The following is a 26,236-nucleotide window of genomic DNA, read 5'->3' as shown; positions in this document are numbered from 1 at the left end:
AGCCACAATGTATCATCTGTACAACACAGCCACAATGTGTCATCTGTACAACACAGCCACAATGTATCATCTGTACAACACAGCCACAATGTGTCATCTGTACAACACAGCCACAATGTATCATCTGTACAACACAGCCACAATGTGTCATCTGTACAACACAGCCACAATGTATCATCTGTACAACACAGCCACAATGCGACATCTGTACAACACAGCCACAATGCGACATCTGTACAACACAGCCACAATGCGTGACCTATACAACACAGCCACAATGTGTCATCTGTACAACACAGCCACAATGCGACATCTGTACAACACAGCCACAATGCGTGACCTATACAACACAGCCACAATGTGTCATCTGTACAACACAGCCACAATGTGTGACCTGTACAACACAGCCACAATGTGTCATCTGTACAACACAGCCACAATGTGTCATCTGTACAACACAGCCACAATGTGTCATCTGTACAACACAGCCCCAATGTGTGACCAGTACAACACAGCCACAATGTGTCATCTGTACAACACAGCCACAATGCGACATCTGTACAACACAGCCACAATGCGACATCTGTACAACACAGCCACAATGCGACATCTGTACAACACAGCCACAATGCGTGACCTATACAACACAGCCACAATGTGTCATCTGTACAACACAGCCACAATGTGTGACCTGTACAACACAGCCACAATGTGTCATCTGTACAACACAGCCACAATGTGTCATCTGTACAACACAGCCACAATGTGTCATCTGTACAACACAGCCACAATGCGTCATCTGTACAACACAGCCACAATGTGTGACCTGCACAACACAGCCACAATGCGACATCAGTACAACACGGCCACAATGTATCATCTGTACAACACAGCCACAATGTGTCATCTGTACAACACAGCCACAATGCGTCATCTGTACAACACAGCCACAATGCGTCATCTGTACAACACAGCCACAATGTGTCATCTGCACAACACAGCCACAATGCGTCATCTGTACAACACAGCCACAATGCGTCATCTGTACAACACAGCCACAATGTGTCATCTGTACAACACAGCCACAATGTGTGACCTGTACAACACAGCCACAATGTGTCATCTGTACAACACAGCCACAATGTGTCATCTGTACAACACAGCCACAATGTGTCATCTGTACAACACAGCCACAATGTGTCATCTGTACAACACAGCCCCAATGTGTGACCAGTACAACACAGCCACAATGTGTCATCTGTACAACACAGCCACAATGCGACATCTGTACAACACAGCCACAATGCGACATCTGTACAACACAGCCACAATGCGACATCTGTACAACACAGCCACAATGCGTGACCTATACAACACAGCCACAATGTGTCATCTGTACAACACAGCCACAATGTGTGACCTGTACAACACAGCCACAATGTGTCATCTGTACAACACAGCCACAATGTGTCATCTGTACAACACAGCCACAATGTGTCATCTGTACAACACAGCCACAATGCGTCATCTGTACAACACAGCCACAATGTGTGACCTGCACAACACAGCCACAATGCGTCATCTGTACAACACAGCCACAATGTGTCATCTGTACAACACAGCCACAATGTGTCATCTGTACAACACAGCCACAATGTGTGACCTGTACAACACAGCCACAATGTATCATCTGTACAACACAGCCACAATGTGTGATCTGTACAACACAGCCACAATGCGTCATCTGTACAACACAGCCACAATGCGTCATCTGTACAACACAGCCACAATGTGTCATCTGTACAACACAGCCACAATGTGTCATCTGTACAACACAGCCCCAATGTGTCATCTGTACAACACAGCCACAATGTGTCATCTGTACAACACAGCCCCAATGTGTCATCTGTACAACACAGCCACAATGTATCATCTGTACAACACAGCCCCAATGTGTCATCTGTACAACACAGCCACAATGTATCATCTGTACAACACAGCCCCAATGTGTCATCTGTACAACACAGCCACAATGTGTCATCTGTACAACACAGCCACAATGTGTCATCTGTACAACACAGCCACAATGTGTCATCTGTACAACACAGCCACAATGCGTCATCTGTACAACACAGCCACAATGCGTCATCTGTACAACACAGCCCCAATGTGTCATCTGTACAACACAGCCACAATGCGTCATCTGTACAACACCGCCACAATGCGTCATCTGTACAACACAGCCACAATGTGTCATCTGTACAACATAGCCACAATGTGTCATCTGTACAACACAGCCACAATGTATCATCTGTACAACACAGCCCCAATGTGTCATCTGTACAACACAGCCCCAATGTGTCATCTGTACAACACAGCCACAATGTGTCATCTGTACAACACAGCCACAATGTGTCATCTGTACAACACAGCCACAATGTGTCATCTGTACAACACAGCCACAATGTGTCATCTGTACAACACAGCCACAATGTATCATCTGTACAACACAGCCACAATGTGTGACCTGTACAACACAGCCACAATGTGTGACCTGTACAACACAGCCACAATGTGTGACCTGTACAACACAGCCACAATGTATCATCTGTACAACACAGCCACAATGTGTGACCTGTACAACACAGCCACAATGTGTGACCTGTACAACACAGCCACAATGTGTGACCTGTACAACACAGCCACAATGTATCATCTGTACAACACAGCCACAATGTGTCATCTGTACAACACAGCCACAATGCGTCATCTGTACAACACAGCCACAATGTGTCATCTGTACAACACAGCCACAATGTGTCATCTGTACAACACAGCCACAATGTGTCATCTGTACAACACAGCCACAATGTGTCATCTGTACAACACAGCCACAATGTGTCATCTGTACAACACAGCCACAATGTGTGACCTGTACAACACAGCCACAATGTGTCATCTGTACAACACAGCCACAATGTGTGACCTGTACAACACAGCCACAATGTGTGACCTGTACAACACAGCCACAATGTGTCATCTGTACAACACAGCCACAATGTGTGACCTGTACAACACAGCCAAAATGTGTCATCTTGTGATACCAATGTGATATGACTGAAAGAATGTGTGATTAGATAGGCATGATCATAAGCATAAAAGATAGGAGTGATCCCAGATATTATTTGACCTATCAATAATTCAGTATCAAAAAGATGTCCTTTGGATGGCCAATAATGATGACCAGGGAATACATGTCAACCAGGTTTTGACAGTTTTTAGATAATAAGGAAGTAACATTTACAGTTCCACTTACCGGAAACTTGTGGTTAGCTTAAAGACAGGTTTAAGGAAGCTTGCATAAATTTACGGCTCATTGCAATATTTCACTAACTCTATGGTCAAACTGTGGTCAGCCAGTTGTCAACTGGCAGGATGTGCAGGAAATGTGCAGGAAGCTGCCGGTGCCCACAACAGTTTGTGGTCAAGTTACATGAACATGACTCAGCTGTCACATGCTGGTGACCATGTAAACCCAGCCTACAAAGTTTTCCTATAAAAAATACACCGAACTCGCTTAATGTAAGGGAAGCCTTCCAGGACATTGAAGTGTACGTACGCACTGTTCCTGTGATGCAAGAGGCCGAGATGTTGTTTCCTTATCATTAACTCGAGTTCCCTCCGATGTGAAAGGATTGCTACATTAAATGGTAATGTTGATGCATATTTCTGTTATTGTATAAGTTTCTATGACTATAGTTCTTATGCCTATGTACCACTGATTATATTCATGTGCTATTAAAATAAATAGTATCTTGCTATAAAGAATATTAGTATTCGTGCCTGATTAGGATATCAGTGAGCGCTTCGTAAGTACGGGCTTTCAGCCCCCTTTTTAGTAGAATTTAGCAAGACACATCTGTACAACACAGCCACAATGTGTGACCTGTACAACACAGCCACAATGTGTGACCTGTACAACACAGCCACAATGCGTCATCTGTACAACACAGCCACAATGCGTCATCTGTACAACACAGCCACAATGTGTGACCTGTACAACACAGCCACAATGTGTGACCTGTACAACACAGCCACAATGCGACATCTGTACAACACAGCCACAATGCGTCATCTGTACAACACAGCCACAATGTGTCATCTGTACAACACAGCCACAATGTGTCATCTGTACAACACAGCCACAATGTGTGACCTGTACAACACAGCCACAATGCGTCATCTGTACAACACAGCCACAATGTGTGACCTGCACAACACAGCCACAATGCGACATCAGTACAACACGGCCACAATGTATCATCTGTACAACACAGCCACAATGTGTCATCTGTACAACACAGCCACAATGCGTCATCTGTACAACACAGCCACAATGTGTCATCTGTACAACACAGCCACAATGCGTCATCTGTACAACACAGCCACAATGCGTCATCTGTACAACACAGCCACAATGCGTCATCTGTACAACACAGCCACAATGTGTCATCTGTACAACACAGCCACAATGTATCATCTGTACAACACAGCCCCAATGTGTCATCTGTACAACACAGCCACAATGCGTCATCTGTACAACACAGCCACAATGTGTCATCTGTACAACACAGCCACAATGTGTCATCTGTACAACACAGCCACAATGTATCATCTGTACAACACAGCCACAATGTATCATCTGTACAACACAGCCACAATGTGTGATCTGTACAACACAGCCACAATGCGTCATCTGTACAACACAGCCACAATGTGTCATCTGTACAACACAGCCCCAATGTGTCATCTGTACAACACAGCCCCAATGTGTCATCTGTACAACACAGCCACAATGTATCATCTGTACAACACAGCCCCAATGTGTCATCTGTACAACACAGCCACAATGTGTCATCTGTACAACACAGCCACAATGTGTCATCTGTACAACACAGCCACAATGCGTCATCTGTACAACACAGCCACAATGTATCATCTGTACAACACAGCCACAATGTGTGACCTGTACAACACAGCCACAATGTGTGACCTGTACAACACAGCCACAATGTATCATCTGTACAACACAGCCACAATGTGTCATCTGTACAACACAGCCACAATGTGTCATCTGTACAACACAGCCACAATGTGTCATCTGTACAACACAGCCACAATGTGTCATCTGTACAACACAGCCACAATGTGTCATCTGTACAACACAGCCACAATGTGTGACCTGTACAACACAGCCACAATGTGTCATCTGTACAACACAGCCACAATGTGTGACCTGTACAACACAGCCACAATGTGTGACCTGTACAACACAGCCACAATGTGTCATCTGTACAACACAGCCACAATGTGTGACCTGTACAACACAGCCACAATGTGTCATCTTGTGATACCAATGTGATATGACTGAAAGAATGTGTGATTAGATAGGCATGATCATAATCATAAAATATAGGAGTGATCCCAGATATTATTTGACCTATCAATAATTCAGTATCAAAAAGATGTCCTTTGGATGGCCAATAATGATGACCAGGGAATACATGTCAACCAGGTTTTGACAGTTTTTAGATAATAAGGAAGTAACATTTACAGTTCCACTTACCGGAAACTTGTGGTTAGCTTAAAGACAGGTTTAAGGAAGCTTGCATAAATTTACGGCTCATTGCAATATTTCACTAACTCTATGGTCAAACTGTGGTCAGCCAGTTGTCAACTGGCAGGATGTGCAGGAAATGTGCAGGAAGCTGCCGGTGCCCACAACAGTTTGTGGTCAAGTTACATGAACATGACTCAGCTGTCACATGCTGGTGACCATGTAAACCCAGCCTACAAAGTTTTCCTATAAAAAATACACCGAACTCGCTTAATGTAAGGGAAGCCTTCCAGGACATTGAAGTGTACGTACGCACTGTTCCTGTGATGCAAGAGGCCGAGATGTTGTTTCCTTATCATTAACTCGAGTTCCCTCCGATGTGAAAGGATTGCTACAACAAACGGTAATGTTGATGCATATTTCTGTTATTGTATAAGTTTCTATGACTATAGTTCTTATGCCTATGTACCACTGATTATATTCATGTGCTATTAAAATAAATAGTATCTTGCTATAAAGAATATTAGTATTCGTGCCTGATTAGGATATCAGTGAGCGCTTCGTAAGTACGGGCTTTCAGCCCCCTTTTTAGTAGAATTTAGCAAGATACATCTGTACAACACAGCCACAATGTGTGACCTGTACAACACAGCCACAATGTGTGACCTGTACAACACAGCCACAATGTGTCATCTGTACAACACAGCCACAATGCGTCATCTGTACAACACAGCCACAATGTGTGACCTGTACAACACAGCCACAATGCGACATCAGTACAACACAGCCACAATGTGTCATCTGTACAACACAGCCACAATGTGTCATCTGTACAACACAGCCACAATGTGTCATCTGTACAACACAGCCACAATGCGTCATCTGTACAACACAGCCACAATTTGTGACCTGTACAACACAGCCACAATGCGTCATCTGTACAACACAGCCACAATGTGTCATCTGTACAACACAGCCACAATGTGTGACCTGTACAACACAGCCACAATGCGACATCTGTACAACACAGCCACAATGTGTCATCTGTACAACACAGCCACAATGTGTCATCTGTACAACACAGCCACAATGTGTCATCTGTACAACACAGCCACAATGTGTCATCTGTACAACACAGCCACAATGTGTCATCTGTACAACACAGCCACAATGCGTCATCTGTACAACACAGCCACAATTTGTGACCTGTACAACACAGCCACAATGCGTCATCTGTACAACACAGCCACAATGTGTCATCTGTACAACACAGCCACAATGTATCATCTGTACAACACAGCCACAATGCGTCATCTGTACAACACAGCCACAATGTGTCATCTGTACAACACAGCCACAATGTGTCATCTGTACAACACAGCCACAATGTGTCATCTGTACAACACAGCCCCAATGTGTCATCTGTACAACACAGCCACAATGTGTGACCTGTACAACACAGCCACAATGTGTGACCTGTACAACACAGCCAACACCCATACTGTATGGAGTGAGCTCAGGAGCTCAATACACCAAATGCAAAATGTCTTGATATTTCCTATGTTAAAAAAGGGTGAACGGGAACCCTTCAGTCTGGAAATGCTGGGCAATCTACCTACAAGCAGCATGTTATAGAGGAGTTGTGGTTCTCGTTTGGGCCTTAGGAGTCCAGTGGGCGGCCCTAATCAATGACACACAGTGCTCACTGCATGAACACTTAAAGAGAACCTGTCAGGTGCAATATGCACTTAGTACCATGAGCAGTTCTGGGTGCATATTACTAATCCCTTCCTAATCGTCCCTGTATCTAGTAGCATAGATAAAGAGATCTCTAGAAAAAGTATTTCTAAAGATCCTTTATGATATGCTAATGAGCACAGGGACTAGTTGCGAGGGTGTTATTTCCTCCAACTAGTCCAACCTCTCAACAGATTAGCACACCCACAGGGGCGTGATAAATAACATGCTATTCAATGCCCATTGCCCTACGTCAACAGCTGTAAAGCACGTATCTGTGTCCGTTGTCACCGTGTCAAACACCGAGCAGTGCGCATGATCAGAAGTCCCAGCACTTCTGGTTATGCGCACTATGAAGCTGGGTGTACGCGGCCCGGCTTCAGAGAGGTCTAGTGCACAAGACCAGAAGTGTCGGACATTTTGATCATGCGCACTGACCCTAAACCCGGCATCAGAGGCGGTGACAACGGACAAAGGTACGCACGTCTCCGCTGACGACACAGGACAATGGGCTTTGAATAGCATGTTAGCACAATCATGTGGGTGTGCTTACATGCTAAGAGGGCGGAATGAGGGCAGGAACGACACCCTTGCGACTAGTCCCTGTGCTCATTAGCATATCATAAAGGATCTTTAGAAATACTTTTTTTTAAAGATGTCTTTATCTATGCTAGTGTATACAGGGACAGTTAGGCAGGGATTAGCAATATACACCCAGAACTGCTCGTGGTACTGGGTGCACATTGGACCTGACAGGTAACCTTTAAACAGGAAAAGCTGTAAATCATTGATTAGGACTGTGCCCTGGACTCCTAAGCCCAGAAATGGCAAAGACTTAAAGAAATAAACACAGGTAAGGCTGAAGTCACACTCGCACCAGGATTGTATTGCCTGGACCAGCTGCTGGCTCTTCTGACACAAGCGTGCAACTGCATGTATTTCTAAGCAGCTGTATGCTCCTGTCAAGAGAGCGGCAGACGGGCGATGCGATCCTCGTGCATGTCACACGCAAGGTTGACTACAGCCTTAGGCTATGTGCCCACGGGAGCTCGTACCTACGGATGTATCCGCAGGTACGGCTGCAGGTTTCCCGCAGCTGCCCGCCGGCATCCGCAGCTATTTTTAGCTGCGGTAGTACAGCGGAATAGCTGCAGTAAACCTGCGGATATTCATGTGATTTACCTGCGGACGTCCCGGCCTCTATCTCCATAGTGGAGGGCCAGGATTTCCGCAGGTAATTCCGCAGGAATAATTAACATGCAGTTACGTGCGGCTGCGGGACATCCGCAGCATATTCCGCAGCATATTCCGCAGCCGCACGTATCCGCAGCGTGGACACAGCACTCCCCATGTCCCATAGGATAACATGGGGAGTGTCTGTACTTGCTGAAACCTGCGGATTTATCTGGAAAATCTAGATAAATCCGCAGGTTTTCCGCGGCAAAATCCGCAGAAGGAAGCTCCTGTGGGCACATAGCCTTAGGGTGGTGTCACACACAGCGACAATGACGTCGCTGTCGCTGTGTGTGACATCCAGCAACGACCTGGCCCCTGCTGTGAGGTCGCTGGTCGTTGCTGAATGTCCAGCTTCATTTTTTGGTCGTCGCTCTCCCGCTGTGCCGCACAGATCGCTGTGTGTGACAGCGAGAGAGCGACGAAATAAAGCGAGCAGAGGGAGCAGGAGCCGTCATCTGGCAGCATGTGGTAAGCTGTAACCAGGGTAAACATCGGGTAACCAAGGGAAGACCTTTCCCTGGTTACCCGATATTTACCTTCGTTACCAGCGTCCGCCCTCGCTGCCAGTGCCGGCTCCGGCTCTCTGCACATGTAGCTGCAGTACACATCGGATAATTAACCCGATGTGTACTGTAGCTAGGAGTGCAGGGAGCCAGCGCTAGTGCGCGGCTCCCTGCTCTCTGCACATGTAGCACAGCGACGCGTGTCGTTATGATCGCTGCTGCTTCTGCTGTGTTTGACAGCTAAGCAGCGATCATAACAGCGACTTACAAGGTCGCTGTTACGTCACAGAAAATGGTGACGTAACAGCGACGTCGTTGTCGCTGTCGCTATGTGTGAACCCAGCTTAATTCTGAACCTTGTACCACCTGCAGTTTAGACTTCATGCTCATTGTGACAAGCTCCCTTTCATGCAATCTGCTGTTCCTTGCTATCAAATCTTTTATGTTGCGACTGGTTGTAAAGTAGAAAAACACAGAAAAATCACCAGACCCTGGAACAGGACACACGGGACATATATTGGCTTCTCTAGACACCAGATAAGTGTATACGATCTGCTCCTTTCCCAGGCATCACGCTCTAAAAACCCCCTTTACAAAAGGAAGCGATACAGGTACAAGCGCAGGAAAATGAGACGATAGCTCGCCAGTATGAGCAACCATGGTAATAAATGGAGCAGAACTAGGGACTTTGTCTATATTTCTCCTAAATGTGTTACAGGCTGCCATCAGCGGAAAGCAGGAATATAAAGGAGCTCCCATTACTGTCAGAAATACCGTATATTGATGCCAGATCTCATAAAGATACAAATTCTCAGAGTTCCCCTTTAAGACAACAATGGAACTTGTGACAGCAATCTGTATACCTGGCTGAGATAGATACAACGCTCTGGTCCCGGCAGTAAATGTATATGCCTTACTGGAGGTCTAATGGATCTGAGTCTGACGGGGAAAGGACTTAATCATTCAGGTAGCACATAATCTGCCTCTTATCTATGGCGCTGAACAGTCTTCATACCGCAGCTGCAGATGCTTCCATCATTCTCGATCAATAAACATGAAAATACTTGTAAGCAATTTACTGCATGGAAAGAAACAACTCAGCGCATTCCTGCAATGCCTGGCGTGCAAAAGTGTTAACCCACCCTGGGTCAACGAATCAAGGGAACGTAAAGCCATTACTTTATTTTATACCCGAGTCCTATATTTGTCTTAAAGAAAGTTAGAGTTTTTGGCACATAATTATTTAACTATTAATGTTATTTTCACCCTATAGGTGCTTAACCTCTGTTGCTGGGAGTGAACTCGAGACAAAATCAGTCTCCTCCTCCCTCTGGCAGCCGACTATATTCGTTCACCTAAAGAAGGAGTCTTCTTAACCAAAGTCGGCTTCACATCAGCGGTATTCTGCCGCAATGCCGGATCCGTCACAAATGCGGTAAAGTTCAATACAGTTAAATAGAATAACGGCAAGATAAGGTCACATGCGATCACATGTGACCTTATCTTGCCACGATTTTATTTAACTGTATTGAACTGTACCACATTTGTGACGGATCCAGCATCGCAGCAGAATACCGCTGATGTGAAGCCGGACTAATCTGTGTGCGATTGAGAGTGTTCCGCTAGGTACGGGGAAGTACCAAGCGCACGGCGAAAGGGAAGGGAAACCCTGTGTTTGGAGAGAGGGAAGATGGTGACCCCCGACCAAACCTACTGCTGGCCCTCACCACCCTACACAGGTTCTGCACCTATGCGCCGAGCCAAAAACTTAACCCTTGGTTTCCCCAGTGCTGGGCCCTAAACAGGGAACGGATGGGATGAGCTCTTCGTCAACCCCACTAAACAATTATAGAAAACACAAGGAGAAAAACATGAACTACTTATCATTAAATTACTCAGGTAGAAGTTCAGAAGAGCTTTCAGCAACAATACCACAGAGGAGTACAAGCCACCTGCTTGCAACTTCGGCTTGAAGAAACTGAAAATATCACCAGCAAAGTCCGAAGGAAGGAAGTGGTATTTAAACACCAATGGAATACTGCTGATCAACAGCTGGGTGGAAGACGAGATGAATCCAGCAGGAAAGCTACCTATACCAATGAATACTGACAGCAGGAAAAATGGAGAGCCAGAGAACATTCTGCACAGTCAGAAGTTGTGACCATCTATGACCTCAAACCACATGACTGTCTGTCACACATGACACACCCGTGACAGAGAGGTCCCAATATGCCTTGTGTGAAAGGAGTACATTGAGCATGCATGACCAAGGCTCCAATCACTTCTATGGGAGAAAGCCATTACATCAATCCCGTAGAAGAGAGTACAGACGAGGTCACTCATGTACTATTGTGGACATGTCTACCCCCTGTTTTTGTGATCAGTGGTGATTCCATAAGTCAGTTTCCCAGAGATCATACTTATTAGTGGGGCAAGCCCTTTAGTTGAACATAAAGAAGAGAGGGTGTTAATATAAAATAATTTAAACAATTAATAAACTAATATGCGATTTTCAACTGAAAAGCAAACAAAAAAAATGCATTTTAGGTGATAGGCAAATGACGAGGCCAATGTAGCAACTAGCAATAGAAGTGGGTGGAAGAAAAAGGGTTAATCCGCACTGCCAGAAGAAGATCACTGATGATCGATGGAGACAAAAGTACAGTGGAACCTTGGATTAAGAGTAACTTGGTTTGAGAGCGTTTTGCAAGACAAGCAAAGCTTTATACAAAATTGTAACTTGGCTTAAGAGCAATGCTTTGCAATAAGAGAAAATTTCCACCATGTACACTTCCGGTTCTGTCCTTTCACCGCGCTCTGACCTGCTCTGAAGGTAACTTTCTGTCCATATGTACTGTATACAGTATACCATTGCACAGTACAGTATATGCTATATAGCATGTCTATCAGTTTGCATTTGAGGACACAGTATTGTACTCTCTATTGGCTAACCAGTGCAGCACATTGCTTGTACTGTATCTCTCGCACACCGACAATTCTATTGGAAGCTAATGTACAGTTTAATTTGTTTTATGTTGTTTACTGTACAGTATTTTGTATTAGTGTACTGTAATGATTTTATATGAATACAGTACATTATTTTGCATTACTGTAATAAGTTTGTATAAATACTGTAAATATTTTTGGGTTGTGGAACGAATTGTCTGTGTTTTAATTATTTCCTATGGGAAAATTTGCTTTGATATAAGAGTAACTTGGTTTAAGAGCACGATCCCAGAACCAATTATGCTCGTAATCCAAGGTTCCACTGTATCTGATTTTGTTGTTCTATGCGTTTCAGTCATACGACCCCTTCTTCAAAAGGAAAATCAATAATGTACATATAATAATGTACATTGACTTTGTTCCTGAAGAAGGGGGTCGCTTGACTGAAACGCGTAGAACAAAATCAGATAGATTGTTGGAGATAAAAGTATCTGATCTTGTTCTACGCGTTTCAGTCAAGCGACCCCTTCTTCAGGAGGAAAATCAATGTACATCATTATATGTACATTATTGATTTTGTTCCTGAAGGAGTCGCATGACTGAAATGCCTAGAACAATAAAATTAATAATAATTCATTTTATTCATTTATATAGCGCTATTAATTCCAAAGCGCTTTACATACAATGGCAACACTGTCCCCATTGGGGCTCACAATCTAGAGTCCCTAGCTGTATGTCTTTGTTGTGTGGGAAGAAACCGGAGTACCCCGAGGAAACCCACGCAAACATGGGGAGAACAAACAAACTCCTTGCAGATGTTGTCCTTGGTGGGATTTGAACCCAGGACCCCAGCGCTGCAAGACTGCGATGCTAACCACTGAGCCACCACAAGACTGCAGTGCTGACCACTGAGCCACCACAAGACTGCAGTGCTGACCACTGAGCCACCACAAGACTGCAGTGCTAACCACTGAGTCACCACAAGACTGCAGTGCTGACCACTGAGCCACCACAAGACTGCAGTGCTAACCACCGAGTCACCACAAGACTGCAGTGCTAACCACTGAGCCACAAGACTGCAGTGCTAACCACTGAGCCACCGTGCCGCCCCATCATCAAATCAGATACTTTTATCTCCATCGATCTTCAGTGATCTTCTTCTGGCAGCGCGGATTAACCCTTTCCTTCCACCCGCTTCTATTGCCATTTCCATGGGTTATATTACGTGTTGATAGCAGTTGTGTCTTTACACAACTATACCAGGTTAGTGCACCTAAAACAATTTCTTGCCGATACCGCTGGATAAGACACCATTTGCGCCCCCGTCTTTCTTGTCTTTTCAGTTTTCATACAATTGTAGCAACTAGCGCAGGTCTTAGAGGTAAAAAACCAAAAATAAAAAATGAAATCATAAATGTAAGAACATACCACACAACAGGTGGGACACTGCGTCTTGTATGACAGAAACTTCCGGATGCAGAGAGAACAGTCTGTGAACAGAAGGAAAAACATGTTATTACGGCACCAAAATCAGTACATTGTGTGTTCACAAACCTGATGGGAAAAAAAACAAAAAAAACACAATCTCAAAAGTACAAAAACTTAGTGACTTTCCAAAATGAGTATGAATTGCTGCTCCCCCAGGATATGTCCTTGTGGTAATTGCTGGGAGCGGATTTAGCTGCAGATGAATGCCACTTAACCCCTATACAAGTGGAGCTTTGTTACACAGACGCAGGTTCGGTTGTCACCGCCATCATTCATTTCGAGATGCTGAATTGCAATCAGTAACATTTTGTTCTCACTTTTTCAAAACTCATCAAGTTCACTGAAATCCAAAAGAAGCCGAAGATCCACTGGAGAGATCTAGAAATGGATCTTGGATCCCTACAATACTGCCTCCAGCCTAACCGTAAACACACAAAGTGGGGCGATCCTTGGGCTCTAAACACTCAAAGCACATCTACCATTTTACACTAAGGCTCGGTATACATCACAGTCACGGCCTCCACATCCGGAATATCAGTCCTAAGCACGAATCATCTAATACATTATTGTGTTAATTGAGCAGAAAATCGCATCCCAAGGGGAAGGCACTTGATCTATATATTGTGCTGTAAAAGTACTCGGCCTGCTCTGTAAAGTCTACACTCAGCGACATTACAGGAATGTATTCATCCGTCCAACACTGAACGGAGGTAATGCTGAGCCACCAAATATAACTACTATAATACTGCCCTTATATACAATAATATAACTACTATAATACTACCCCTATATACAATAATATAACTACTATAATACTGCCCCTATGTACAAGAATATAACTACTATAATATTGCCTCCCATGTACAAGAATATAACTACTATAATACAGCCTCCTATGTACAAGAATATAACTACTATAATACAGCCCCTATATACATGAATATAACTACTATAATACTGCCTCCTATGTACAACTACTATAATACTGCCCCCTATGTACAAGAATATAACTACTATAATACTGCCCCCTATGTACAAGAATATAGCTACTATGATACAGCCCCTATATACATGAATATAACTACTATAATACTGTCTCCTATGTACAAGAATATAGCTACTATGATACAGCCCCTATATACATGAATATAACTACTATAATACTGTCTCCTATGTACAAGAATATAGCTACTATGATACAGCCCCTATATACATGAATATAACTACTATAATACTGTCTCCTATGTACAAGAATATAACTACTACAATACTTCCCCCTATGTACAATAATATAATACTTCCCCCTATGTGCAAGAATATAATACTTCCCCCTATGTACAAGAATATAACCACTATAATACTGCCCCCATGTACAAGAATATAATTACTATAATACTGCTCCTATGTACAAGAATATAACTACTATAATGCTGCCCCTATATACAATAATATAACTACTATAATACTGCCCCTATATACAATAATATAACTACTATAATACTGCCCCCTATGTACCAGAATATAACTACTATAATACTGCCCCCTATGTACAAGAATATAACTACTATAATACTGCCCCCTATGTACAAGAATATAACTACTATAATATTGCCCCTATGTACAAGAATATAACTACGATAATACTGCCTCCTATGTACAAGAATATAACTACTATAATACTGCTCCTATGTACAAGAATATAACTACTATAATACTGCCCCTATGTACAATAATATAACTACTATAATGCTGCCCCTATGTACAAGAATATAACTACTATAATACTGCCCTCTATGTACAAGAATATAACTACTATAATAGTGCCCCCAGCTATAGCCTATGTACAGGGATCTCGGCCTCTATACTGCTCAGAGAAGTGATATTACGGGGATTTGGATATCATATATTGCATTTCCCTTTGCAGCATCTTTTACTTGGTAATATTAATATCTTTCAATCAGGGGAATATTATGCTTTTATTAACCAAAACAACATCCATAACAAATTTCTTAATAGGAGAAAAAATAAAAATAATATTCTTTAGGAGATTGCATCATTAATTTTCCATCTAGTGGGAATTGAGGAGCCGCACTGTGCAGCAATAATACTGAACGCTTTTGTTTTTCTGCCGCAGGGAATGCAAATGTAAAAAAAAATATTTGGAAAGTGAGCAATAACGTCTCAATTACCGCGGCTCCAGGAATAAAAAGCATTGTGTGGCCAGGACGGAATTTACCAACTTTACGATGCGAGTAACTGCATTTTTATGTGCTGCATTGATTTTATACATAAGGAGAGCGCTGCGCATGATATAAATAAACATGAGCGGTAAACGGATTTGTGAAGCATTGCACACAATTAGTCGCCGCTTTCGTCAGCATTTAGAGAAGATTTATGAATCTAGCAGCCATAAATCAGATTTTAGCCATGGAGAAATTTACATCTTGGAGTCAAGGCCGGAGCATAGGAAGATGCTTATTATATGGATATGTAAAGCCCTCCATAGGTCATAACTCTCACAGGCAGCCAGATTGTGGCTGGAGTGGGATCTTACGAACATAAATGATAAATGTGACTTTCCTAAACATCCCCTTAACTTCAAGATCCTCAGACTAAGCACCAAGCAGCGGAGATTTAGGATACTACCTCTATAAGAGAGAGAAGGGAACCTGGAGAAAAAAAAGCCTGCTGCCTCAGAGGAGACTGGAAAGAGACTATGGGTTGTGGGGGCTTTTGGAGACAGAAAAGGAGCCTGCACGGAGTGACGGGGGCTTTGGGAGACAGAAAGAGGAGCTTGCACAGAGTAGCGAGGGCTTTGGGAGACAAAAAACTAGCCTGCACGGAGAGGCAGGGGCTTTGGGAGACCGAACAGAAGTCTGCACAGAGAGGATGAGGCTTTGGGAGACAGAAAAGGAGCCTGCACGGAATGGTGAGGGCTTTGGGAGACCACAAAGGAGCCTGCACGGAGAGGCAGGGGCTTTGGAAGACAGAAAAGGAGGCTGCATGGAGTGGCGAGGGCTTTGGGAGAAAGAAAAGGAGCCTGCGTGGAGTGGCGAGGGCTTTGGGAGACAGAAAAGAAGCCTGCGTGGAGTGGCGAGTGTGGAGACACGGGGCTCAGTGGGTGCTCTCGTCCACTGAAACCCGCCGCCTTTAGAAAGACAGCATGGCTTAGGGCTCATCCCAACTGAATGCCGGCCTCCTTATCCGTGGGCGGAACACTACTCAGACAACACAGGGTGAGGGAACCACAATAATTAGACTTTATTGGATCCCCAAACAATTAACGGCACATAACACATAACCAGCAAAACACACAAATGTAACAGGCAACAGAGTCTCACCCTTCCGCTGGCTCACCAGGGATTTAGAATGTCCATGCCTCAGAGCTTCCAGGGCCACTTACTCCAATCCAGCAGCACCCCGCTTTTGGCGGGCACCCACCGAGAAAGGAATAGCGCCAGATTTAGGAAGCTGTCTGAGGTCTGCAAAGTCTGTAACAGGTGACTGAACTGTCCCAACCTGAGTGTCCTTCTTAGGTAGTCCTGGTATGATGTTACAATCCTGGCAGCCGGAGTCGAAATCCCTAGGCTGTGGATATGGTCTCCAACCGGAACCGGAGTCCCTAGATTGAAGCCATAAGATATCCTGATCCTCTAGTCAGCTCCGAAGAGCTTAGACTGGATCCATCAGCATCCATCAACAACCTGGTGGCTTAAAGAAGTCCCTTTTATAGCCACAGCCTTCCACTTAGATACACTGCGTCCTCATCAATTGGTTGGACAAGATCGCCTCTCCCATTGGATGAATCTCAAGCTGCATGGGCAATGATGTCTACAGAAAGACTGAGGATATCTACATGAAGTCTGCAAGTCACAGACTCGACAATGGTTACTAAGGTAATCACATTAGCAATACACAACTACAATACAATGGTTACTGGAAAAGTCTGGAGAACAATACGTCTGGCTTTCAGTGGCCAACACAATTACATTGAGTCAACCAGAGTCTTGTAAAAACAATGAGGGACTTCTCCCCCGTCTATAGACAATCTATCATGCTGTCTGGCTGAATTTTAAGAAACTTTAACCCATGAGAGTCCATGTCGTCACAGCGAGGGCTTTGGGAGACAGAAAAGGAGCCTGCGTGGAGTGGCGAGGGCTTTGGGAGACAGAAAAGGAGCCTGCGTGGAGTGGCGAGGGCTTTGGGAGACAGAAAAGGAGCCTGCGCGGAGTGACGAGGGCTTTGGGAGACAGAAAAGGAGCCTGCGCAGAGTAGCGGGAGCATGGAAATTGATCAGAAAATCCTGCAGTGACAGGGAAGAAGCGGATCTCACGCAGGTACATTTGTCAGGGACTTACTTTATTCTTTCCAAGGCAAGCATGCATGTGTATGAGGGAGTCAGGAAAAACAGCTGTCAGTCAACTGTGATATGTGGGCACCCGTAAGGTATGACACACCGGCGTCATGTCTTTTTGTTGTTTTTTTTTTTTTTGCAACATCCTTGGTTGCCAGCTTTCTTTTTTTAAACACTCCTATTATATAAACTAGCAACCCAGATCCGCCAGAACATTCAGATCACTTCTTTAGCTTCACATCTTTGGAAACCTAAAGGAAATAAAAAGAAGCTCAAAAGACAGAATATTCGCCCAGCGAGGTATTTTTACATTCCATGCACACATTCATTAATTTTAGTGTTTATTTAGCATTTTTTTCAGGTGGGTTGCAGAACACACCTGGCTGAAAAACACGTGTGCTCACATTTTTTTGTTGTTTTGTTGAGCCTTCGGAGAAGAAATAGTGCAAACAAAACTAGACCTGGTCAGAAAACTAAAAAAAAAAAATAAATAAAAAGCTGTGTGAATACAACCTTACGAACTGTTTACACACTGTTTTTATCGTTGTCTTTCAAGGCTAAAAAACGCTGTTCTTTTAGGCACTAAAGTGAATGAGATTTCTGAAATGCAGATTATTTTTTCCATGTGGATTTGAACCATCACGTCTGCGGCAAGTCAATTGTTTAAGCGTTTTATGCTCATTCATATGAATGAGAAAAAAATGGAAATAAAAACGTAAAAAAAGCACATGAATTTTTTGCAGCAGAAAAATCTGCTGCAAATACTCAATGTTTATACAGACAAAACCAAAAGCTGATGGATGATCCTGAAAATTGATCTGCGCTTGTTTCACATAGGGTAAGGCTATGTGCCCACGGGAGCTCGTACCTGCGGATATATCTGCAGGTACGGCCGCAGGTTTACCGCAACTGCCCGCCGGCATCCGCAGCTATTTTTAGCTGCGGTAGTACAGCGGAATAGCTGCGGTAAACCTGCGGACTTTCATGCGATTTACCTGCGGACGTCCCGGCCTCTATCTCCATAGTGGAGGGCCGGGATTTCCGCAGGTAAATCCGCAGGAATAATTGACATGCAGTTACGTGCGGCTGTGGGACATCCGCAGCATATTCCGCAGCATATTCCGCAGCGTGGACACAGACACTCCCCATGTCCCATAGGATAACATGGGGAGTGTCTGTACTTGCTGAAACCTGCGGATTTATCTGGAAAATCCAGATAAATCTGCAGGTTTTCCGCGGCAAAATCCGCAGGTACAAGCTCCCATGGGTACATAGCCTTATGGTGAAAGTGCAATCACTATTGGGAAGGGGAATCATTACCATCATTCCTCTCCACAGTCTGCAGCATATTTTCCAGTAGGAATATTATACACAAAACAATCGCTATTTTTCGGCTTGTATAAAAGAAGCAGTCAGCCGAGCACCGGACGTGAGCACGCGGTCAGTGATCAAGGGCGGGCAACCCCATCTACAACATGTGAATAGGACGGTGAATGCAGATCAGTGAAGGAAAAACAGGTTCTGATATTTGTTGCTTTTACAAAAATTCAGGAATCCGGCACAGCATCTTCATAAAAAAACAAATTTTATTGATCCATTAAAATCCAATAAAACGGACAATACGCGTTTCGGGGACACCCTTGTTCACAATCCGTATTGTAAACAAGGGTGTCTCCGGGAAACGCGTATTGTCCGTTTTATTGGATTTTAACGGATCAATGAAATTCGTTTTTTCATGAAGATGCTGTGGCGGATTCCTGAATTTTTGAGCTAACCTCTTCGCTGGAGATTTTCCGTGCACCATCTAAGTGCACATAGTGAGCTGGATTTAGGAGGACTCCTCCACCTGCTTGTGGTTGTTGCTTTTACAGTCTATGTAGAGTCCAATGATAATAACACTGAGCCATTATCACCGGTCCAATATACCCGGCACAACTGAAGAATCTCCGGCTGAAGACGCCGTCAATCACTGTAAAAGAAAAAGACCTAACCAAAGTGAGTCATTTGTTGTGCACCCCCGAGCGGATTTTCATTTCAGTCGGCACTGAAATACAATATCACACAAGTATCATGGAGCTTTCATTTGGCAGACGTTCATCGCGGATGCAGATCAATTACCGCTAATGCAGGATAGGTGGAGCAACCGGCTAACGGGCAAATTTCATTCCCCTCTGGCGTTTGCTTGTTTATTATGCAAGGTAGAAAAGTAATAAGCAATTTCCCTTCTCACAGACGAAGGATAAAATAGGAGATTTTCTGCAATCCTCCATAAATTAGAAAGAAACCCAACAGGGCAGCGACTGGTGGCCGGGCCGACGCTGCTGTACCGCAATATAAGTTCATGGCGCATCTCAAGTGTCTGTAACTTTAAGGACACAGATCTTGGTTTGGTGTTTATTGTCACAACAAAAACTTTGGCTGACGTTTTCCCCCAGTAAATACTTCTAAGGCTGCTTTCACACACTACGTTTTTTTTGCATGCGTCATGAACGTTTTTTTGCTGTAAAATTGGATCCTGTTTTTACAAAAAAAAACACATGCAAACGCATGTGTTATTTTGCAGGATCCTGTCACTTGAAGTTTATGGGCGGGCATTGAAGTCATGTGATCGGGAGTAAGGGGAACTGAACGTGATAGACTGGGAGCCGGCATCTGACAGCTGTAGACGCTGATAACAAAGGTAAACATCGGGTAACTAAGCGAAGTGCTTTGCTTGGATACCCGATATTTAACTTGGTTACGAGCGTCGGTAGCTGCTAGGAGCCGGGCTGCCTGCTCCCTGCACACGTAACCAAGGTAAACATCAGGTAACTAAGCGAAGCGCTTTGCTTGGTTACCCGATATTTACCTTGGTTACGAGCGTCCGCCGCTCTCAGGCGGGGGAGTGAGAGAGAAAAGAAGGGGGAGAGAGGGAGGGGGAAGAGAGAGACTGATCACGCCGGGCTGGTTTCTGGGTATGCTCAGTAGAGCAAGCAGGATCCTGTCTATCAGCATGCCAGTGTTCACATGCGTTTGCGTGCATTATAGTCAGGATCCAGTGAAAAACAGTATTTGGACGCAGCTCAAAAACGCTACAAGTAGCATTTTTGAAAAAAAGTTAAAAAACTGCAAGTCGCTGGATCCTCAGTATAATGCACGCAAACACATGTGAATGCATGTTGACGCGAGTCCATTGCAAATGCATTGAAATGAAAACGCATTTGCACTGGGTCCGTTTTTTGCGTTAAAAAAACGTTCATGACGCATGTTAAAAAAAACGTAGTGTGAAAGCAGCCTAATTCTTTCATTAAATGCTTATTACATCATTACTGGTGCTAAAAAAAACAAAAAAAAATACACACCTTTTTTTTTTCTTTTTTCAGCAACCCGAGCCACATTGTGCAAAATTTTACTTTTTTGCATCATGCTCTCCAATTGTTATAAAAGTGGGTGTAAAGTACTTGGTGGGTGCTGGGCAAACACATAATATATGGGTTTAGTAAGATTTACACCAGAAAATGTTAACAGCTGTTTATAGGAGCTGGACATTTAATTTTCTTGTAAAGTGGTAAATGTATTTTCATAAACTTGGGGCAATTTACAGTGGAACCTTGGTTTAAGAGTAACTTGGTTTGAGAGCGTTTTGCAAGACAAGCAACGCTTTTTAGAAAATTTGTAACTTGGTTTAACCCCTTCACCCCCGGCCACTAAAACACCCTAATGACCGGGCCATTTTTTGCAATTCTGACCAGTGTCACTTTGACAGGTTATAACTCTGGAACGCTTCAACGGATCCTGGCGATTCTGAGATTGTTTTTTCGTGACATATTGTACTTCATGTCAGTTGTAAATTTCGGCCGATACTTTTTGCGTTTATTTGTGAAAATTTAGGAAATTGTGCGAATATGTTGACAATTTCGCAATTTTCAAACTTTGAAAATTTATGCCCATAAATCTGAGAGATATCGCACACAAAATAGTTACGAAATAACATTTCCCACTTGTCTACTTTACATCAGCGCAATTTTCGAAAGAAATTTTTTTTTCGTTAGGAAGTTAGAAGGGGTCAAAGTTCATCAGCAATTTCTAATTTTTCCAACAAAATTTACAAAATAATTTTTTTAGGGACCACATCACATTTGAAGTGACTTTGAGAGGCCGAGGTGACAGAAAATACCCAAAAGTGACCCCATTCTAAAAACTGCACCCCTCACACTGCTCAAAACCACATCTAAGAAGTTTATTAACCCTTTAGGTGCTTCACAGGAACCAAAGCAATGTGGAAGGAAAAAATGAAAATTTTACTTTTTAACACAAAAATGTTACTTTAGCCATAAAATTTTTATTTTTACAAGGGAGAAAAGAGAAAATGCACCCTACAATTTATTGTGCATTTTCTCCTGAGTACGCTGATACCCCATATGGGGTAAAAATCAATTGTTTGGGTGCACGGCAGAGGTCGAAAGGGAAGGAGCGCCATTTGAATTTTTGAGCGCACAATTAGCTGCACTCATTAGCAGACGCCATGTCGGGTTTGAAGACCCCCTGAGGTGCCTAAACAATGGAGCTCCCCCACAAGTGACGCCATTTTGGAAACTAGAGCCCTCAAATAATTTTTCTAGATGTTTGGTGAGCACTTTGAACACCTGGGGGCTTCACAGAAGTTTATAACGTTGAGCCGTGAAAAGAAAAAAATTTTTTTTTACCACAAAACTGTTGCTTCAACTAGGTAGCTTTTTTTCACAAGGGTATCGGGAAAAAAATGCAACATAAAATGTATTGTCCATTTTCTCCTAAGTACGCAGATACCTCATATGTGGTGGAAATCAAATGTTTGGGCACACGGCAGAGCTCGAAAGGGAAGGAGCGCCATTTGAATTTTTGAACGCAAAATTAGCTGCACTCATTAGCGGACGCCATGTCGGGTTTGAAGACCCCCTGAGGTGCCTAAACAATAGAGCTCCCCCACAAGTGACCCCATTTTGGAAACTAGAGCCCTCAAATAATTTTTCTAGATGTTTGGTGACCACTTTGAACACCTGGGGGCGTCACAAAAGTTTATAAAGTTGAGCTGTGAAAAGAATTTTTTTTTTTTTACCACAAAACTGTTGCTTCAACTAAGTAGCTTTTTTTTCCACAAGGGTATCAGGAAAAAATACACCATGAAATTTATAGTGCATTTTTTCCTGAGTACGACGATACCTCATATGTGGTGGAAAGTAATTATTTGGGCGCATGGCGGGGCTCAGAAGAGAAGGAGCACCATTTGACAGCAAAATTTGTTTGAATCATTAGCGGATACCATGTCACGTTTGGAGACCCCCTGAGGTGCCTAAACAGTGGAGCTCCCCCACAAGTGACCCCATTTTGGAAACTAGACCCCTCAAGGAGTTTATCTAGATGTTTGGTGAGCCCCAAGGGGCTCCACAGAGGTTGATAATGTTGAGCCATGAATACAATTTTCTTTTGTTTTACCACAGAACTGTTACTTGAACCAGGTAGCTTTTTTTTCACAAGGGTATCAGGAAAAAATGCACCATAAAACGTATTGTGCAATTTCTCCTGAGTACGCAGATACCTCACATGTGGTGGAAAGTAATTGTTGGGCACATGGCGGGGCTCAGAAGAGAAGGGCACCATTTGACAGCAAAATTGGTTGGAATCATTAGCGGACGCCATGTCACTTTTTAGACCCCCCCTATGGTGCCTAAACAGTGGAGCTCCCCCACAAATTACCCCATTTTGGAACTAGACCCCTCAAGGAATTTATCTAGATGTTTAGTGAGCCCCTTGTACCCCCAGGGGCTCCACTGAAAGTTGATAACGTTGAACCGTGAAAATTATTTATTTTTTTTTTAATTTTTGCAGCAACAAGGTAGCTTTTTTTTTTCTTTTTACAACGGTATCAGGAAAAAATGCACCATAAAACGTATTGTGCAATTTTTCCCGAGTACGCAGATACCTCATATGTGGTGGAAATCAATTGTTTGGGCGCATGGCTGGGCTCAGAAGACAAGGAACGCCATTTGACTTTTCAAACGCACAGACGCAGTGCACTGATCGGTCGCTGCAGGAGGCACGGTCGGATGAGATACAAAAAGCGCTGGGATACGGTAAAAAAACAAAAGTCACGCCAAAAATTGAGCAGGGATGCTGATCCGCGCTCAGCGGGACACACGGACAGATGCGATACTTTTTTTTTCGTATCCCCGACGCTTTTTGTATCGCATCAGTCCGTGCGTCCCGCCGAGCGCTGATCAGGGATGCACATAACGGATCGGCATACCTGCTCAATTTTTGGCGTGACAAAAAGCTTCGGGGATACGGAAAAGTCACGACAAAAATTGAGCAGGGATGCCGATCCATTATGTGCATCCCTGATCAGCGCTTGGCGGGACGCACGGACTGATGCAATACTTTTTTTTCCGTATCCACGACGCTTTTTGTATCGCATCAGTCCGTGCGTCCCGCCAAGCGCTGATCAGGGATGCACATAACGGATCGGCATCCCTGCTAAATTTTTGGCGTGACTTTTTTTTCCGTATCCCCGAAGCTTTTTGTCACGCCAAAAATTGAGCAGGGATGCCGATCCGTTATGTGCATCCCTGATCAGCGCTCGGCGGGACGCACAGACTGATGCAATACAAAAAGCGTCGGGGATACGGGAAAAAAAAAGTCCCGCCGAAAACTGACCACGGATGCAGATACGTTATCTGCATCCCTGATCAGCGCTCAGCGGGACGCACGAGGTGTAAAAATGGACAGGGGATAGAGGAAAAAAAGAAAAAAAAAGTTATACTCACAGTACCCAGAGGAGTAGCAGGAGGAACAGAAGGCAAGCGAGATAGACAGCTGTACAGGAGCCGCAGGCAGGAAGTTGGACAGCTCAGCAGAAGACCCAGAAAGAAGGACCCAGCGATGGAGGCAGATGTGATCGGCCGGTGAAGACAGGTAAGAGGACGTCGGGGGGACAGCAAGGGGGGAGGGAGATACCGGAGGAGCTGCAGAATAGAGATCACGGGGGAGGCCGTCAGATTGGGATGTCGGGGGGCAGATCGGGATGTCGGGGGGCAGATCGGGATGTCGGGGGGGCAGATCGCAGGAGGGCACGGGCAGGGGCCATTACGGGAGCGCGCAGGAGCAATAACAAGAGCGCGCAGGGGCTGCAAGGAGAGCAGAGGAGGAGGGAGATACCGGAGGAGCTGCAGAACAGAGATGGCGGGGGGCAGATCGGGATGTCGGGGGGGGCAGATCGGGATTTCGGGGGGGCAGAACGCAGGGGGGCACGAGCAGGGGCCATTACGGAAGCGCGCAGGGGCTGCAAAGTGAGCACAATACTCACCGCTCCTGCTCCGTGACAGCAGCGGCAGCAGCAGCGGTGGCGTGGTACCACTAGTACCAGCCAGTGCTGCACGCTGCAGACATGTTGGGGGAGGGTCCCCAGACCAGCACAGGCCTGGGGAGGGCGGCCACCGGCAGATCAGACCGCCCCACTGCACACTGATTGGAGCGATTGCGCGTCATAGCACGATCGCTCCAATCAGTGCTGCAGGGGCTGGGGGCGGCATGTTTGAGATCCACCTATGATCTGCTGTACCTGCTACAGCACATCATAGCCGGATCTCACAGTATCGCACTATTTCCGGCATTATTTTTACCGAAATCAGTGTGAAAGATGTGGTTGGCGGTTCAGATTTGAACAGCCAATCACATCGATCGTCGATGGGGGGTGGCGATGCCACCCCCCCTGGGGTGAAGCAAAGGTCCCCTGCTGTAAGAAACAGCAGGGGACATCATTTGAAAGCCGTTGCTATGGCCACGGCAATCAAATGAACTTTAGGCCGTAAAATTACGTCCCTGGTCGTTAAGTCACGTTAGAATAGGACGTAATTTTACTGCCCGCGGTCGTGAGGGGGTTAAGAGCAATGCTTTGCAATAAGAGCAAATTCCCACCGTGTACACGTCCGGTTCTGTCCTGCACTCTGACCCGCTCTGGAGGTAACTTTCTGTTGATATGTACTGTATACAGTATACCATTGCACAGTACACAAAGAGGGCAAGGAAGAAAAGGCACAAAATTGTATGCAAAATATTATAAATTTTTATTGAATAAGATAAATATACAATATATAAAAAAATTCATACATCAGAGGAGCAGAATTCAAAAGAATGGAGCAATGAGGCACAATGGTGTGGATGGACTAGAAGATAAACCTGGAACATAGTATGACATAAAATGTACCCATACCACCACTATATAATACATAAGAGTATATGTGACATGGATCAGAATAAATAATTTATTCCAGAGTCAAAAGGATCCATGAAACAAAAAGATGTAAACACCACAAAGTATATAAATAAACAAAATGTACA

General features: G+C 44.3%; 1 protein-coding gene across 1 annotated transcript in view; it reads right to left on the bottom strand.

Moving 5' to 3' along the window:
* The window catches only part of RAD18 (RAD18 E3 ubiquitin protein ligase), a 394,915-nt gene that overhangs the window by 338,347 nt on the left and 30,332 nt on the right, over positions 1 to 26,236 (bottom strand). The window contains 1 exon segment of the mRNA XM_075320765.1: positions 13,468 to 13,529. Coding sequence (XP_075176880.1) covers positions 13,468 to 13,529 — 62 coding nt within the window.

The sequence above is a fragment of the Anomaloglossus baeobatrachus genome, chromosome 8 (assembly GCF_048569485.1).
Source record: "Anomaloglossus baeobatrachus isolate aAnoBae1 chromosome 8, aAnoBae1.hap1, whole genome shotgun sequence".
Taxonomy (NCBI): Eukaryota; Metazoa; Chordata; class Amphibia; order Anura; family Aromobatidae; genus Anomaloglossus; species Anomaloglossus baeobatrachus.
Note: the sequence above shows the minus strand (reverse complement) of the source record. Positions and strands in the feature narration are given on the sequence as shown.